Source organism: Cherax quadricarinatus, chromosome 84, assembly GCF_038502225.1.
Source record: "Cherax quadricarinatus isolate ZL_2023a chromosome 84, ASM3850222v1, whole genome shotgun sequence".
NCBI lineage: Eukaryota > Metazoa > Arthropoda > Malacostraca > Decapoda > Parastacidae > Cherax > Cherax quadricarinatus.
This window is the reverse complement of record NC_091375.1, coordinates 14,274,391-14,292,010: the sequence shown is the minus strand read 5'-3', so window position 1 is coordinate 14,292,010 and position 17,620 is coordinate 14,274,391. Positions and strand designations below refer to the sequence as shown.

At 38.8% G+C, this 17,620-nt stretch overlaps 1 protein-coding gene across 3 annotated transcripts in view; it reads left to right on the top strand.

Moving 5' to 3' along the window:
• Positions 1 to 17,620, top strand: part of LOC128704303 (transmembrane channel-like protein 7) — a 51,636-nt gene that overhangs the window by 19,622 nt on the left and 14,394 nt on the right. For all 3 annotated transcript variants that reach the window (XM_053799447.2, XM_053799448.2, XM_070103147.1), the window contains 9 exons: positions 1,125 to 1,273; positions 3,617 to 3,767; positions 5,365 to 5,541; positions 6,845 to 6,984; positions 8,228 to 8,375; positions 9,102 to 9,232; positions 9,977 to 10,136; positions 11,366 to 11,496; positions 16,575 to 16,730. In XM_053799447.2, the coding sequence (XP_053655422.1) occupies positions 1,125 to 1,273; positions 3,617 to 3,767; positions 5,365 to 5,541; positions 6,845 to 6,984; positions 8,228 to 8,375; positions 9,102 to 9,232; positions 9,977 to 10,136; positions 11,366 to 11,496; positions 16,575 to 16,730 (1,343 nt within the window). The remainder of the gene's footprint in view (positions 1 to 1,124; positions 1,274 to 3,616; positions 3,768 to 5,364; positions 5,542 to 6,844; positions 6,985 to 8,227; positions 8,376 to 9,101; positions 9,233 to 9,976; positions 10,137 to 11,365; positions 11,497 to 16,574; positions 16,731 to 17,620) is intronic.

Below are 17,620 nucleotides of genomic sequence, written 5' to 3'. Positions count from 1 at the left end.
TCGTTAACAATGGTGTTGAGGGTGGCAAGATTAGGGTGAGAGATGACATAAGTCGTGTCGTCAGCAAAGAGAATGGGTTTCAGGTGTTGGGATATGTTTGAAGATCATTGATGTAAATGAGGAAGAGCAGGGGCCCAAGGACACTTCCCTGTGGAACTCCAGTATCAGGTGGTCGTGTTGATGATGCTGTGTCTTTAATGGTGACATACTGATACCTATTAGTAAGGTAGGATTTGAAATATGCAAGCGCATGGCCTCTTATACCATAATGGTCAAGTTTGTGGAGTAGGATGCCATGGTCTACTGTGTCAAAAGCTTTTCTTAGGTCAATAAAAATTCCTAGCGGGTGGGTGCCTTAGTGCTGGTTCAGGGCTCTTGATTTAACCCTTAAACTGTCCAAACGTAGATCTACGTTTGCTCACATTATTTCTTATGGAGAAAATCAAGGTCGGAGCGCTACGCGTGCAAATGTAGATCTACGTTTGGACAGTTTAAGGGTTAAGGAATTGGAGACACATCTCTCTTCTTAGGATTGAGCTTGATAACTTACCATTCCCAAACCCTTCAGGTTTGGCACTTCCCTGTGAATATAATAATAATAATTATTTTCTTCATGTCTTGGTAATTAACACTCTGCAAATGGTTAATTATAATCTACTAATATGAAAACATTATAAATTGTTCAGAGTTTTGTTTTAAGGCATCGGACTGTTTCAGACATGCCCACGTATCTCAGTTTACCCCAGGAGTCAAACCCAGATCTTTTTAATTGTGAACTGAAGGCTTTACAACTGAGTTGCAAGACACCTTTTATCCAGTAACAGATCGTCTAAATGATCATTGAGGGAGAGGAAATTTATAATGACTCTTAAGTCTGTTCTGGACCATTATGAAGGCACAGTTGTCACATTGTTAGTTGTGAAATGATTGTGGTTCACTAAGAACCAAAACGTTGTCAGAAGTTGCCTCTCCTAAGTACAGATTATTTGTGAATTGTTCCAGCCATGATATTGTGACTTTTTATTCTAATTGACTGGAGAGCGAAATGTTGTCGCAATAAAATGTCACATCAAGTGCACACACATGTCCTTTTACCTAACATAAATCATTATTATTTGTTTCAGGGCTGGTTTGAATCGACAGAATTGTACTACGGGACGTACCGCTCGGACAGCTTTTCCCTCATGAAGGATGTGCATTATAATATTTCCAGAGCTTACTTCTTTGTTATTTTCCTAGCCTATGTGATCTACCTGATTGTCATTCTTCATAGGTTAGTGCTTTATAATTACTTCGAAATATGCAGTAGTAAAATAGATTTTTATGGACATTTCATATGATTTTTTTTAATATGTGAGATATTGAAAAATATTTTTTTAGCTCTCACCAAATTATCACATTCAGAAACTGAATGAAATTTCATTTTATTGGTTTTGTTCTTGTTATTGTACCTTTCAAAGGGATTGCCATCACACAAATAATAATAATATAATGTACAGTGGACCCCCGCCTCGTGAACGCATCGTGTTACGTTAAATCCGCCATACGAAGCATTTGAACGCAAAAATTTTGCCTCGCCTCACAATAAAAAACTCACCTTATGTGATTCATCCGGAACGCGTCCCATGTGTGGCCTCAGCGCCAGTGTTTACAAGCTAGCCAGTACGGTTGCATCTACGCCTACATTCGGTACATTTCACATTATCCCAGTGTTTTTAGTGCTTGTAACTGCAAAATAAGTCACCATGGACCCCAAGAAAGCGTCTAGTGCCATTCCTGTGGTAAAAAGGGCAAGAATTAGTATGGAACTGAAAAAAGAGATTAAGGAAATGTGTGCAAAGTGGGTTGAACTGCAAACCTTTACAGATGAAAATCACCCTGACACAGCTTCTGCAATTCGTGTTGGCAACCTGTACAATGACAATGTTATGGCCCATTTTAGGAAAGTCTTTAAGGAACGGGAGGTACAGAGCTCTATGGACAGATTTGTTGTGCGACAGAGGTCCAGTGACTCTCAAGCTGGTCTTAGTAGCATTAAAAGAAGAAGGGAAGTATCCCCGGAAAAGGACTTGCTACCTCAAGTCCTAATGGAAGGGGATTCCCCTTCTAAACAATAACTTCCACACTCTACCCTCCCATCAATCATCACCAGATCTTCAATAAAGGTAAGTGTCATAGATTCTATTCTTAGTAGAGTAGTAATTGTGCATGTCTTCTTCAGTTTGTGTGTATTAAAATTAATATTTCATGTGGTAAAATTTTTTTTTTTCATACTTTGGGGTGTCAGGAATGGATTAATTTGATTTCCATTATTTCTCATGGGGAAAATTAATTCAGCTAATGATAATTTCAGCTTACGATGAGCTCTCAGGAACAGATTAATGTCGTAAGGCGGGGTCCACTGTATTTTCTTTATTTCTACATGTACATGTGCAAGGCCTAGCTGACATCAGTGACACACTACTATATAGAAAGCCGCTTGTTATGCAGAGCATTTTGGGTAAATTAGGTCAGTTTTGTCCCAGGATGCGACCCACACCAGTCGACTAACACCCAGGTACCCATTATTACACAGACAACCAGTTTAGGGAAACATACCCAGTGTTTCTACCCTCACCGGGAATCGAACCTAGACCCTCACTGTGATCAAACAGCTTTTAACTACCTTGTTCCACAGCTGCTGTATAACTCTTATAGGTCATATAATAATAATAATATAATGATAGTAATAATAATAATAATAATAATAATAATAGTAATAATAATACAAAAACAGTGATTATGTTCGAGTGAGGTGAAAGTGTAGAATGATGATGAAAGTATTTTTTGGGGGGGATTTTGTTTCTTTTTTTTGGGTCACCCTGCCTCAGTGGGAGACGGCCGACTTGTTGAAAAAAAAAATAATAATAATAATAGGAGTATGAGCAAGGAAATATTTTTGAAGGGATTCAGGGAAACCGGTTAGCTGGACTTGAGTCCTGGAGGTGGGAAGTACAATGCCAGTACTCTAAAGGAGGGTTTTAGATATTTGCTTCTTTGGAGTGACATTTGAACTGTCATATTTGCATGCCTCTGGCAAGACAGTGATAGTGCGAATGATGGTGAAAGTGTTTCTTTTTCAGGTCACCCTGAAAATTAATTGATCTGCATATATTGACCCCCTTCTGGTGTCTTTTTCACAAAAAATAATTTTTTGAGTTTCTATCTTCATGTGGGTTTATATTGAGTACTGACAAGTGTTCATTACACTTTCTTTAGTCAGTCATTCTGTTTAACCCGTAAACGGTCCAAGCAGATCTACGTTCACATGTGTAGTGCTACAAAAGTAGATCTACGTTTTTTTTTACATATTTTCAAATATAACAAAAAAAAAGTAGATCAAAGTTTTTTACACATTTTCAAATGTAAAAAAACAAAAAGAAGATCTAGTTTTTTTACATACTTTCAAATGTTGAAAAAACGTATATATACGTTTGGACCGTTTACGGGTTAATGTTTAATGCAATTTTTTATTGAAAAAATATAAGTTTTTCACTATGTATAGCATTTATTATCTTTTATATATAATGGATCATTTAGTAGATTAATTAGTAGTGACTAAGTACTCTTTTCCTAGGGTGATTGTCCTGTACAAGAATAATTACATTGATGTGGAACATGACATGTCGGCCTCTTTTGTGAAGAAAGTGTTTTCTTCGTGGGACTTTAGTATCACAGAAAAGAAAGCAGCCACTATCAAGCACAGGAGTATTTATAATGAGCTGAAGGTAAGATACAAGGGAATGAGCTCAAGATAATCAAGGTAGCAAGCTCACGGTAAGAGTTAAAGGGGCTGGTGTAGTCCTAGAACACTTCAGGGGAAAAGGTGCCGTTGTACTGATGAAGGGATCTTAACCTATGATACTGGGTATGATAATGAGGATTTAACTCTTCCCCATGATGATGATCATTTAACCCAAGGCTTGTGACTGGTGTATATCAAGACATTTTTTTGTACAGTATTAGAAACTCATGAAGTCTTTTGGTATATAAATTTTTCCTTTACGATTTTGTCTTCATTCATAGTTTCATATTGAGAGCCATAACTGTCTTCTTGATGAAACTTAAGTTCTTCCAGACTGTTCTTCATTTTGATTTGGGTATGATGCCCAAAGTAGGACGAGATATTGAGCAAGTTGTCTTATATACCTGCTGCTCTTGTTTGTCTAGCAACAAATGGGTATCTACTGGTAGGTATTGTAGGTGGCATCCTGCAGGATGGTAAGTGTATTTTAGGTAGGGCCAAGCTTTGAAATAAACAATACTTATAGGAACAACTTGCAGAAAAAATAGTGTTAGGTGCTTTGATGGACACAAATTTTTGTTTTCCATTTAAATAGAAATAAAATAGCTGAAATACAAAGGTAGAAATGTAACATGGGGTCATCTACCTCGGTGGGAAACAGCCAGTGTGTTATTAAAACAAATGTAACATAATATGCACATATCTGAGCAGGGTAATATTTAGTGAAGGGATTCAGGGAAACCGGTTATTTTCATATAGTCGGACTTGAGTCCTGGAAATGGGAAGTACAATGCCTGCACTTTAAAGGAGGGGTTTGGGATATTGGCAGTTTGGAGGGATATGTTGTGTATCTTTATATGTGTATGCTTCTAGACTGTTGTATTCTGAGCACCTCTGCAAAAACAGTGATAATGTGCGAGTGTGGTGAAAGTGTTGAATGATGATGAAAGTATTTTCTTTTTGGGGATTTTCTTTCTTTTTTTTGGGTCACCCTGCCTCGGTGGGAGACGGCCGACTTGTTGAAAAAAAAAAAAAAAATCTGTGTGGTAAGAAGCCTTCATCCACTCACCTTGCCAGACTTCCCAGGCAGAAATTACAGCAGACAACATGTCATTACATTATGGGCTTGAATATTTATGAAAATGCAGTTCACAGTATTTCTCGCCATGCCTTGAGCTGGGAATAAGGGATAACAGTGATAATACATGGAGCCAGGCAGTGAGAGTAGTGGACAGAGGAAAAGGTCTACTATTTGAATTATAATCCCTGAAGGGTTAATAACTCAGGAGAACCTAAGAAAGCCAAGCAGTGTGGCTTATTTCCCCACAATGTGACTCAGAATAGACGCTTAACTCCTAGGTATTTATTTACTGTTAGGTAATAGGTAGCAGCAGGCATTAGGAGACTTACCCATTTGTCTTACCTTGCCCAAGGTTCAACCCAGATACTTTCAGTTATGAACAAAGCACAGTATCAGTGTACAACACATTTGCATAGTCTTATCTATTTACCTCTTACTAGTATATTAAATGAAACAACCTCTATGTGAGTTAATTATAAATCATTGGCGTGTATTGAAGGAGCTGTTGCAAGAGTTCCTAAGTGAAGAGCAGGAAGAAGGATGGTTGAGGCAGCTGGCAGGCTGGTGCATTAAACTGCTATTTTGGGCAATTGTCCTGGTGTCCCTGGGCCTCCTGGGCTGGGCCATGTATGCCATGCTCAAAAGTGGCATTGACAAAGATATTATTACTAAGACCGTAAGTAAATTATAATTTTTTTAAACATTTACATTGAACAACACATTCAGTGCTCTTGTGGCACAATCAGTTGAATGAATGATGGTGAATGTGTTTCCTCTTTTTTTTCTTTTGAGGGGGGGAAGGGAAGGGTCACTTTACCTCAGTGGGAGATGGCTGGTGGAATAAAAAAAAAATCCTTACCAAAACAGAGTCCAAAGGAGGAAACACATGAAGCATCAGATATTCAATAGCTGTCTTTGCAGTAGTGCAATAATAAATAATAATCTGTAATAATAACATTCATATAATAATACTGTACTATACTGTAATGAAAAAATAGGAAAACAAATGATAATAATTATATAATAATTGTGATAATGTATTCATGTTAATAATAATAATACCTTGGAAGGAGACAGCCAGTGTGCATGGGGCTCAACAACAATTAACCATCTCAGACCACTAATTACCCAACAAAAGGCTGCAGTTAGAATGATAACAAATTCTCACTACAGGCAGCACACTCCACCAACATTCAAAACACTCAACCTACTCACCATACAAAACATCCATACTTATTATTGCACCTATTACATACATAGAACACTTAACTCTGATATTAACCCTCCCCTCAAACATCTCCTTGCCAACCTCAACAGAACACATGACCATAACACAAGGCACAGATCACTCTTTGATGTTCCTCGTGTCCATCTCACGCTATGCAAAAACTCAATGCACATAAAAGGCCCTAAAATCTGGAATTCATTACCTGTAAATATAAAAGAAACACTACCTGTTTATAAATTCAAGTCTCTTCTCAAAGTTCACTTACTCACTCAAAACCAAATAAATACTGAATAACTGAACCTTATAAATTGTATATCCAAAATGTTACTCACAATTATATCACATAAATGTTAAACCTAGGACCCAATCTAACTTTGTTATTTTTTTAAATACACTACCTAACAGAATACTCCATTCTACTGAATGAACAGCAATGCATGCAACCATATGACCTGTCTTTGTAATACTCATTTGTGCTTTATAGTTATCTGTTTACAATAATTTCTTATCACTGATTTCATCATTGCTTAGTTAATCTTAAGTTAATTTTAAGCCAGCCCGTAATGCTATGCATATAAGTGGCTTTGGCATGCTGCTCTTACCTGTATTTTTTTTGTACCTCTGTATGTATGTATGTATGCTAAAATAATTTCCGAGGTTGGGAATGAGGATGCCTGTCTGCCAGCACTTAATGGAAGTTATTATGTCAGCAAAATTTTATGAGAAGAATGATGCTAGTGTTGTCTTTCAGGATAGTAGTGGATTTGGGCCCCTAGTTTATCCTCTGATCGTCACTTGTATTATCATCATTGTACCCTGGGTATTTGGCATCATAGTCAAGGTGGAAGGCTACAGGATTCCTCGTCACAGGCTATATGTCACTCTCATAAGGTAGAGTAATGTGAGAAACATGAAATAAGTTGCAGCTGGGGAAAAAAATTGGAAATAAAGTTATTAGGGGAGAAGGAGGGGATGTCTTTATAAAGAACTGAGCTGAGTTACCATAGATGTCTAACCCACATTACCACTGACATCCCCAACAACAGTAATTCTCTCACCTGGCTCAAAATTCCCTAAACATTCACTTAATACCTCCCAAAATCTCTTCTATACACCTCTTGCCCTCAGATGCATACAAGCTGTAACCTACTTCTCACATCCCACTTTTATGCTTTCACAATTCTTAATAATAATTTTTGTTTCAGCATGATACAATGTTTGTACAGAGATGGGTGACATTTAAGTGTGCATGCAGAAAACCCATTGCTATACACTTATACTCACTTACTTTTCCCAAAAAATAATCATTCAGTATTACCACAACTCCTCCCTTAACTCTGATTCTCTCAGATATGACCTAATCCCATTTACTCCTCCCCATCAAAATTTTTCCAGCCCTCTTAGCTTTGTATATGTTATCAGTAATAATTATATTGCCACATTTAAGGTGTTTAGTCACACACTGAATGTGGTTCCTGCTCTGAGACATAGTATAATATACACTTATTTTATTCTATTAATGGGTGTCTTATACTACTGATTGAAGTTCTGCACTATCTACTCCACCACTGTGTTTTTTATTTTTGTTTTGTTTTCCCATTATTATTATTTTTATTTTTGCTCTTATGCCATTCTCTAACTTTTCCATTTGTTATACTTTCTCTAGTATACAGTGGACCCCCGCATAACGATTACCTCCGAATGCGACCAATTATGTAAGTGTATTTATGTAAGTGCGTTTGTACGTGTATGTTTGGGGGTCTGAAATGGACTAATCTACTTCACAATATTCCTTATGGGAACAAATTCGGTCAGTACTGGCACCTGAACATACTTCTGGAGTGAAAAAATATCGTTAACCGGGGGTCCACTGTATATGTGTACCAAAGTAGTTTCAAATTCTTTCATTGTTATTTTCCTCTTGCCTTGTGCCTCTACTTCATGCATGAGTTACCAACAATTACAAGAACTATTTCCAGTATTCCATAAAAAATTAATATGATTTTTTAAAACCTCTAAAAAAATTCACCATAAAGCTAGAGTTGATGTATTATATTACCTGATTTTTATATTTACACAATTGATGTATTACCTAATTTTTATGTATTTTTTTTTTTTGCATTTTCCTTGGCAGAACTATACTACTAGAATTGACAGTTCTGGGAGTATTGGTGGGGTTCTGGTACATGCACGCAGTAGACCCCAACTCCACGACTCACACTGATGACAGTAATACTAATAAAGGCATTGGTGACTTCAAAATATTGTCTGAAAGTCTGCAGGTCAGTTTGGTCATTTTGTAACTTGTATTAGAAGCTTAACCCGTAAACGGTCCAAACGTATATATATACGTTTTTTCAACATTTGAAAGTGTGTAAAAAAGGAGATTTCGTTTTTTTTTTTTTTACATTTGAAAATGTGTAAAAAAACTTTGATCTACTTTTTTTTGTTGTATTTGAAAATATGTAAAAAAAACGTAGATCTACTTTTGGAGCACTACACATGTGAACGTAGATCTGCTTGGACCGTTTACGGGTTAAAGCTTTATGTGTGTAGAGTTAGTACTAATGGTAAGCGCACAACTCTCGTGAACCAGTGCTTTTAGAAGTGATGTAAATTAATTCTATATTGGTGATGCTGTATGACCCTTGTGGGTTTAGCTCTTAGTTATGATTATATTTTTTTTTGTTTTTCAACAAACCAGCTATATCCCACCAAGGCAGGTGAACATATTGGCTGTTTCCCACCGAGGCAGGGTGACCCAAAAAGAAGGAAAAGCCCAAAAAGAATGAACAAAATTTCATCATCATTCAACACTTTCACCATCACTTATACATAATCACTGTCTTTGCAGAGGCGCTCAGATACAATAGTTTAGATGTCACCACACCACATCTTACCCTGTTACCTTGCCCACTTCACACCTGTACAGGAGTATCAAGAAATTGCTTAGAAAGTTATTTATTCTACAATTATCTTTTGAATTAATTTGCTTTTTTAAATTGCAGGAAGCTGACTATTGTTGGGAGACGTCCTTAGGAGAGGAGTTTTACCGCTTGTTAATCATTGATTTCTTCGTTGTTGTCATCATGCAGTTAGCTACTCTTATCTTCTTTGTGGCAACTCAGAAACAAATAACGTAAAGTATTTTTTTAACTTGTTGTAGCAACTTGAGAATCTTCTCATGAGTTATCAAAGCAGTAACTAGATTTTAAGGAGGAGGAAATTGAAAGTGAATGTGGAAATAAATGAAAGACTAAGAAATGATAGATTAGAGGTAAGCATAGAAGGGAGGAGTGTGGAGGAAACAAATGTATTCAGATACAGTGGACCCCCGCTTTACGATCAGCTCCCAATGCGACCAATTATGTAAGTGCATTTGTACGTGTATGTTTGGGGGTCTGAAATGGACTAATCTAATTCACAATATTCCTTATGGGAACAGATTCGTTCAGTACTGGCACCTGAACATACTTCCGGAATGAAATAATATTGTAAGGCGGGGATCCACTGTATGTGGGAGTAGATGTATCAATAGATGGGTCTGTGATGGATACGATAAATCACACAAATGATGGGAAAAACAAGCTTGGAAGGAAAGAAGTTTGTATTGGACGTAAATTGAGGAAAGTATAACTGTGCTGGAACACTTGTATGAGTGTGAAACATGATCCTTAAAGGTTGCAGCAATAGAAATGTGTAGTGGATTACTATAGGATGTGAATTTTGTGCAGAAAATAAGGAATGGAGAAATTAGAAGGTAATATAGTAGTATGAAGGGTATAATGTAAAGATTTAAAGAAAAACTGTCAGGTTAGTTTGGTCATGGAGAAAGAGGGTTATAAATCATGTGGATAAAACATATGTATTTATTTTGACACAGGAAGGGAAAGATCCATCATTATCTACTGGAGTTTGATATCAGTCGCAACACACTCCACCTTATTTACAACCAAACGTTGTTGTGGGCTGGGCTCTTCTTCTGTCCGCTGACACCCGTCATTGTCCTCCTGAAGATCACCATTATGTTCTATATACAAAAAGTAAGTGAATCAGGCACCACAGAATTACTGCATACTTTTCAATAATTTCTGATGTAAAAGTTTAGCTCAGGTATCATTCAGTTAAAATGTGTACCATTGATAAAGTACAGTGGACCCCCGCTTAACGATCACCTCCAAATGCGACCAATTATGTAAGTGTATTTATGTAAGTGCGTTTGTACGTGTATGTTTGGGGGTCTGAAATGGACTAATCTACTTCACAATATTCCTTATGGGAAAAAATTCGGTCAGTACTGGCACCTGAACATACTTCTGGAATGAAAAAAGTTCGTTAACTGGGGGTCCACTGTATACTGTATTGTATACGAATTCATTATTAATTTGATAACTCTAAAACATTGTCCTAGTGACCATGATTTTTGTACAGGATAGTACAGTGTCTAGTAAGAAAACGAAGCAATTTTTCATTAATATGAAGCAGAAAGTGAGCATCTTGCAGTGTTTGCAAAGAGGAGAATTACAAGAACATAGAGTATAATATTAGTGTCAACTCTGTATGATATCTCACCAAATGGGACAGAGTTTGAACCCATGGTAAGCCAGTCTTAAAATTTGGAAGCCAGTGTGCTATTTTTTGACATGGTAGTCATTTTCTTTACCCCATCTCCACTTTCGTGAAAAATCCAGGTTTACAAAGTGTGACACTATAATGGCAATGAAATATTTTTTTTATCAGTTGAATTCAAATGTTGTTTAGGAGAAGGTTGTATTGCAAAGAAAAATTCTGGGCAAGTCTAACTTTGGATGGCTAGATAAGATTCTAAATAACCGGTTTAGAGAAAGAAGCTGAAGGAGTGTGTTTAAGTAGTGATATGTGAGAAATGGAGTGCCAGGAGCAAGGGGGTAAGAACTATAAATTAAAATGTGAAAAGAAAAACTCTAGTTTTTCTTTATAATGTACTTTAGCTTCTCTTTAGAGGTCACCGTGCCTTGGTGGGAGATGCCCGGTGTGTTGAAAAAAAAAATGTGAGAAATGGGCTTTCTTCATTAAAATTTTTGTTTTTTTGGGTTATCCTGGGTTATTAACCCTTTGGGGTTGCTCTTCTAAATAGTTTAATTCATTGGAATCCTCAGTTTAAATTTCTTAACCTTAAGTCTTACTGAAAAATGCTTACTTTGTGCATGTATACACTACAGAATGATTGAAAGATTGTGCTACTTTCCTGATGTTGAACATAAACTTTATATACTTATTTTTTGTGTTTCAGTTCAGTGTTTTGAAGTTTTTGCAGCCTGATGAACGTCCATGGCGGGCAGCACAAACTGAAACAGTCTTCTTTGCTTTGACGCTGGTCTCTCTTATCCTCTCTTTTTTGGGATATGGATTTATAATTTTCAGGCAAATATCATTTCTAAATCAAGTCTTGCATAACTTTTATGATGTTCTAAATGTCATAGTCAATATCAGATTGAAGGGAGAGAGTATGGAGGAGGTGAATGTATTCAGATATTTGGGAGTGGACGTGTCAGCGGATGGGTCTATGAAAGATGAGGTGAATCATAGAATTGATGAGGGGAAAAGAGTGAGTGGTGCACTTAGGAGTCTGTGGAGACAAAGAACTTTGTCCTTGGAGGCAAAGAGGGGAATATATGAGAGTATAGTTGTACCAACGCTCTTATATGGGTGTGAAGCATGGGTGATGAATGTTGCAGCGAGGAGAAGGCTGGAGGCAGTGGAGATGTCATGTCTGAGGGCAATGTGTGGTGTGAATATAATGCAGAGAATTCATAGTTTGGAAGTTAGGAGGAGGTGCGGGATTACCAAAACTGTTGTCCAGAGGGCTGAGGAAGGGTTGTTGAGGTGGTTCGGACATGTAGAGAGAATGGAGCGAAACAGAGTGACATCAAGAGTGTATCAGTCTGTAGTGGAAGGAAGGCGGGGTAGGGGTCGGCCTAGGAAAGGTTGGAGGGAGGGGGTAAAGGAGGTTTTGTGTGCGAGGGGCTTGGACTTCCAGCAGGCATGCGTAAGCGTGTTTGATAGGAGTGAATGGAGACAAATGGTTTTTAATACTTGACGTGCTGTTGGAGTGTGAGCAAAGTAACATTTATGAAGGGGTTCAGGGAAACCGGCGGGCCGGACTTGAGTCCTGGAGATGGGAGGTGCGGTGCCTGCGCTCTGAAGGAGGGGTGTTAACCCTTTGACTGTTGCGGTCGTATATATACGTCATGGGAGATACCGTGTTTGACGTATCTATACGCATAAATTCTAGTGGCTTCAAATCAAGCGGGAGAGGGCTGGTAGGCCTACATGAGAGAGAATGGGTCTCAGTGGTCGGTGTGCACCCTGTGAAAAAAATCTGGGACTCAGCGGTGCATTGTGGGAACGCCATCTTGGTAGTCCATTTTCACCATGCCTTGCGGTAAGAAGTTCCTCACTTCTCGGCGGATTGGAGGTCTTTTGTTCCCAAGTGATAGCTCAAACAGTGATGATAGTGTCAGTGAAAGTGAATTCCCTGGTTTTGAAGCGGGTGTGACCGAGAAAATTACCCAGGATAACATAATTAGTGATGAAAACCCAGATGACCCACAACCTTCCACCTCTGGTGCTGGGCCGGCTCGTTCATGTTCACCTGTACCAGGACAAAAGAGGAAACTATTTGCCCGTGTACAAGACTCAGATGTGAGCAGTGCAAGTGATAGTGATAGTGATTTCAAGGTTATTGAAAGCAGTTCTAGTTGTGACAGTGAGGGTGAATATTCCCCAGTGAAGCGGCAGTATATACGACGTCGCATGCGGTCTGGTAGTGTGCCATATGCTCTTCCAAGAAGAAGGAGTACATCTCGGAGCACATCCCGTGGCCCTACACCACGTCCTGATAGTGAAGATGACGATATTGTTACGATGGGTATAAATGATGTGAGTGAGGCAGCAGGCGGTGGTGGTGATAGTGATGGCGGCATGAGTCATGTGACACCAGCAGTGGGCCACGCTACTACCCGCGCTGCTGACTCTGCACAACTACAACCAGCCTCACCCGACCCCACACTCCCACAACCACAACCACAACCACAACCTGCACAACCACAACCACATTTAAATATCCAGAACGCACCAGCTGACCGCATCTGGGATTGGCAGCAAGATGACGAGTTTGTTCCCAATCCCCATGACTTTGATGGAGGACAAAGTGGAATACGGCCATCATGTACACTTGGGAACAATCCCACTGAACTGGAATGCTTTCAGTTGTTCTTCGATGAACCCCTGATGGACATTATTGTCAGGGAAAGCAATACATACTATGAGTACACCATGGCAAACACTATTCTGTCACCAAGATCACGCCTACACCAGTGGAAGGACACAACTGTGGCAGAGATGTATCTGTTCTTTGCCACAATAATGCTTATGCCACATGTGTATAAGCATAGTGTCAACACATACTGGGCGACAGACTGCCTGGTTTCATCCCCTGCTTTCAGTAACATTATACCAGTGAATAGATTTGTGTTACTGTTACGTATGTTACACTTTTCAGACAAAACCAAGCCTGACAGAAGCGACAGGTTATATAAGATCAGACGTGTGTTTATGTACCTGAACCAAAAGTGCTGTATGTATTTTTATCCCTTCAGGAAGCTTGTTATTGACGAGTCTTTGATTTTGTTCAGAGGAAGACTCTTATTCAAGCAGTATATGCCAAGCAAGAGGAAACGCTTTGGTATAAAGTTATTTGTTCTGTGTGATTGCAAAACTGGTCTGGTTTTGGATATAATTGTGTACACTGGTGGTAAAACAATGGAAGATACCAGGAAGTTACTGGGTATCTCTGGTGATGTGGTTAGAACAATGATGGAGCCATATCTTGGTAAGGGGCATATTTTATATACTGACAACTGGTACACAAGCCCTATACTCAGTGATTTCTTGCGAGTGAACATGACAGATGTGTGTGGCACAGTGCGTAGAAATCGTAAACATATGCCTAGGTTCGATGCTGGCAGTCGTAGAGGTGAAGTGCAGGTGTTTGCTGCCAATGACATCAATATGCGCTTAGTGGACAAATGTGACATGCAGATTGGGTTTGCTGACTGTGTTCACAAGAGTTATAAGTGGTACATAAAACTGTTTCTCCATCTTCTTGACATTTCCATGCTGAATGCTTATAATATGTATAAGTTGAAGACCAAGAAGAAACCCAAATATGGTGAATTTTGTTTGTCAGTCATCAGACAAATAATATTCAAGTACCAAGAAACAACACCTGCAATAGACCAGCGCCCACGAAATTATCAACACATGTCCTCTCGTCTGAGGCCTGGTGATCACTACCCCATACCAATGCCTGCTACTACTGCCAAGAAAAATGCTCAGAAGAGGTGTTTTGTCTGTGGACATACCACAAAACTCCCACAAAAATGCAGAGACACTTGTTTTGTGTGAGGAGTGTAAGACACCATTGTGCTTATACCCATGTTTCAAAGAATTCCACAAGCTGCAGCAGTTCTAATAAAGTGTCCAGTGATTGTACATATGTATATATATTATAAAACAATCGTAATAAACATTTGTTTACATTGTTTGTTTGTGTAAACAAGTTTTAGCAACATTATAATAATACGAGTGTTTTTGCTATAATTGTGTTACATTCAACAAGTGTATATTTGAACATTGCACAATAATTTGGTCTCACAGGCCACACAAGTTATGTGAAAAAATAAAATAGTGAAAAAAAACAAGAAACCATCGAATACAGGTAAATCAAAGTTTACCGGGTGAGCGGCAGTCGCCGCTGTTGTCGCTCGCAGATCAATTTCAGCAAATTTCAGGACTCTATATCTCGGTAAGTACTGATAGGAAAATTTTTTTTGGGGGACTAAAACAATCAGAAAAATAATCTTAACATTTTCATAAGAAAAAATAATATTTCTTTTTTTAATATTTTGCGACACCAGGAGACACTTCAGGATTGGGCCCTTCGACAGTCAAAGAGTTAATGTTGCAGTTTAAAAACTGTAGTGTAAAGCACCCTTCTGGCAAGACAGTGATGGAGTGAATGATGGTGAAAGTTTTTCTTTTTTGGGCCACCCTGCCTTGGTGGGAAACAGCCAGTGTGATAATAAAAAAAAAAAAAAAAATAATTATTTATTTTATGAAGGGATTCAGGACTTGAGTGCTGGAGGTGGGAAGTACAATGCCCGCACCCCTGCACTCTAGAGGAGGGGTTTGGGATATTTGCTGTTTAGAGGGACAACTAAACTGTCATATTTATGCGCCTCTGGCAAGATAGCGATAGTGTGAATGATAGTGACAGTGTTTCTTTTTCTGGTCACCCTGCCTTGGTGGGAGACAGTCAGTGTGTTAAAAACAATAGTTATTTTTATTTTTATTTTAATTAATGAAGAAAAGTAGATTTTTTTTGTCAACATGTATGCCGTCTTCCACTGAGGCAGCGTGACCCAAAAAAGAAAGAAACACTTTCATCATTATTCAACACTTTCACCCTCAGGACTGTTCAGCTGCCTCCCAGCATGCATAAGGGGGATTACCAATATACCCCTGGCTGTCTTCAAGATGGCACTGGACAGGCACCTAAAGTCAGTACCTGTCCATCCGGGCTGTGGTTCATACGCCAGTTTGTGTGCAGCCAGCAGTAGCAGCCTAGTTGATCAGACCCCGGTCCACCACGAGGCCTGGTCTCAGATCAGGCCGTGGGGGTGTTGACCTCTGAAACCCTCTCCAGGTATACTCCAGGTATGCAGAGGCGCCCAAATACGACAGTTCAGATGTCACTCCAAATGGTCAGTATCCCAAACCCCCACTTTTAAAGTGCAGGCATTGTACTTCCCACCTCCAAGACTCAAAGCCCATCTAATTGGTTTCCCTGAATCCTTTACTAACTATTATGCTGCTCACACTGTGAAAATAAAACAGTTTTATTGTATATAACTTTAAAGTGCATCGACACAAATTCTGTAATATAACAAGGTGCATGGCAACCTCCACTCAGGAAGGTACAACCTTCCTCTCACACAAGTTGCAAGCAGAATCTTTTTAAATATTTTGCACTCTAGCAGGATTGTTACTCTTTTTTTTTCTGGTAAATCTTATTAACTTTGACTTGCATTCAATATAGACTTATCTTTAGTACTTGTTACTTAATACTGTATTGTTCTTATGCCAGTAAATTTCGTTTGAATTAAAATATTATTGTTGTTATTATTATAGTCATGAGGGGAGTGCTAAACCTGTAGGGATGATATAGCTCCTGGAGGAAGGGGAGGTAGTCAGATTCGATACAAGGGGAAAGTAGGTCCAATTCCTTGGATCAAAAGCTGCTTACCAGTGTCAAGAAACCTTTCAGTTGAGGAGGCTTGGTCTGAGGGGCCATGATTCTCACACCATTAACAAATACAATATTTTCCCAACAGCCCAGTGCAGAGATTTTACTTATTACCTTTTTTTTTTTTTTTCAGAGGAAATGCATCCTCATCATGTGGTCCTTTTCAAGGCTGTCATCACTATATAGACTGTTTGTGGAATGCAGCTAACAACAATGAAAAAAAAGTCCTGAATATATTCTCTTGGATCCTGAAGCCTGGAGTTGTAGCAGGAATTCTTGGTATTCTTTTGTAAGTTTCATTACGAAAAACTGTTCATTCATTTTTAAAGCTTTGGAGAGTTAATGAATACTTTTTTTTTTTTTAATAAGTCGGCCGTCTCCCACCGAGGCAGGGTGACCCAAAAAGAAAGAAAATCCCCAAAAAGAAAATACTTTCATCATCGTTCAACAGTTTCACCTCACTCACACATAATCACTGCTTTTGCAGAGGTGCTCAGAACACAACAGTTTAGAAGCATATACGTATAAAGATACACAACATATCCCTCCAAACTTCCAATATCCCAAACCCCTCCTTTAGAGTGCAGGCATTGTACTTCCCATTTCCAGGACTCAAGTCTGGCTATATAAAAATAACCGGTTTCCCTGAATCCCTTCACTAAATATTACCCTGCTCACACTCCAACAGATCATCAGGTCCCATATACCATTCGTCTCCATTCACTCCTATTGAACACGCTCACGCTCGCCTGCTGGAAGTCCAAACCCCTTGCCTACAAAACCTCCCTTACCCCTTCCTTCCAACCTTTTCGAGGACGACCCCTACCCTGCCTTCCTTCCCCTACAGATTTATACGCTCTCCATGTCATTCTACTTTGATCCATTCTCTCTAAATGACCAAACCACCTCAACAACCCCTCTTCAGCCCTCTGACTAATACTTTTATTAACTCCACACCTTCTCCTAATTTCCACACTGCAAATTTTCTGCATAATATTTACACCACACATTGCCCTTAGACAGGATATCTCCACTGTCTACAACCGCCTCCTCACTGCAGCATTCACAACTCAAGCTTCACACCCATATAAGAGTGTTGGTACTACTATACTTTCATACATTCCCTTCTTTGCCTCCATAGATAACGTTTTTTGTCTCCACATATACCTCAACGCACCA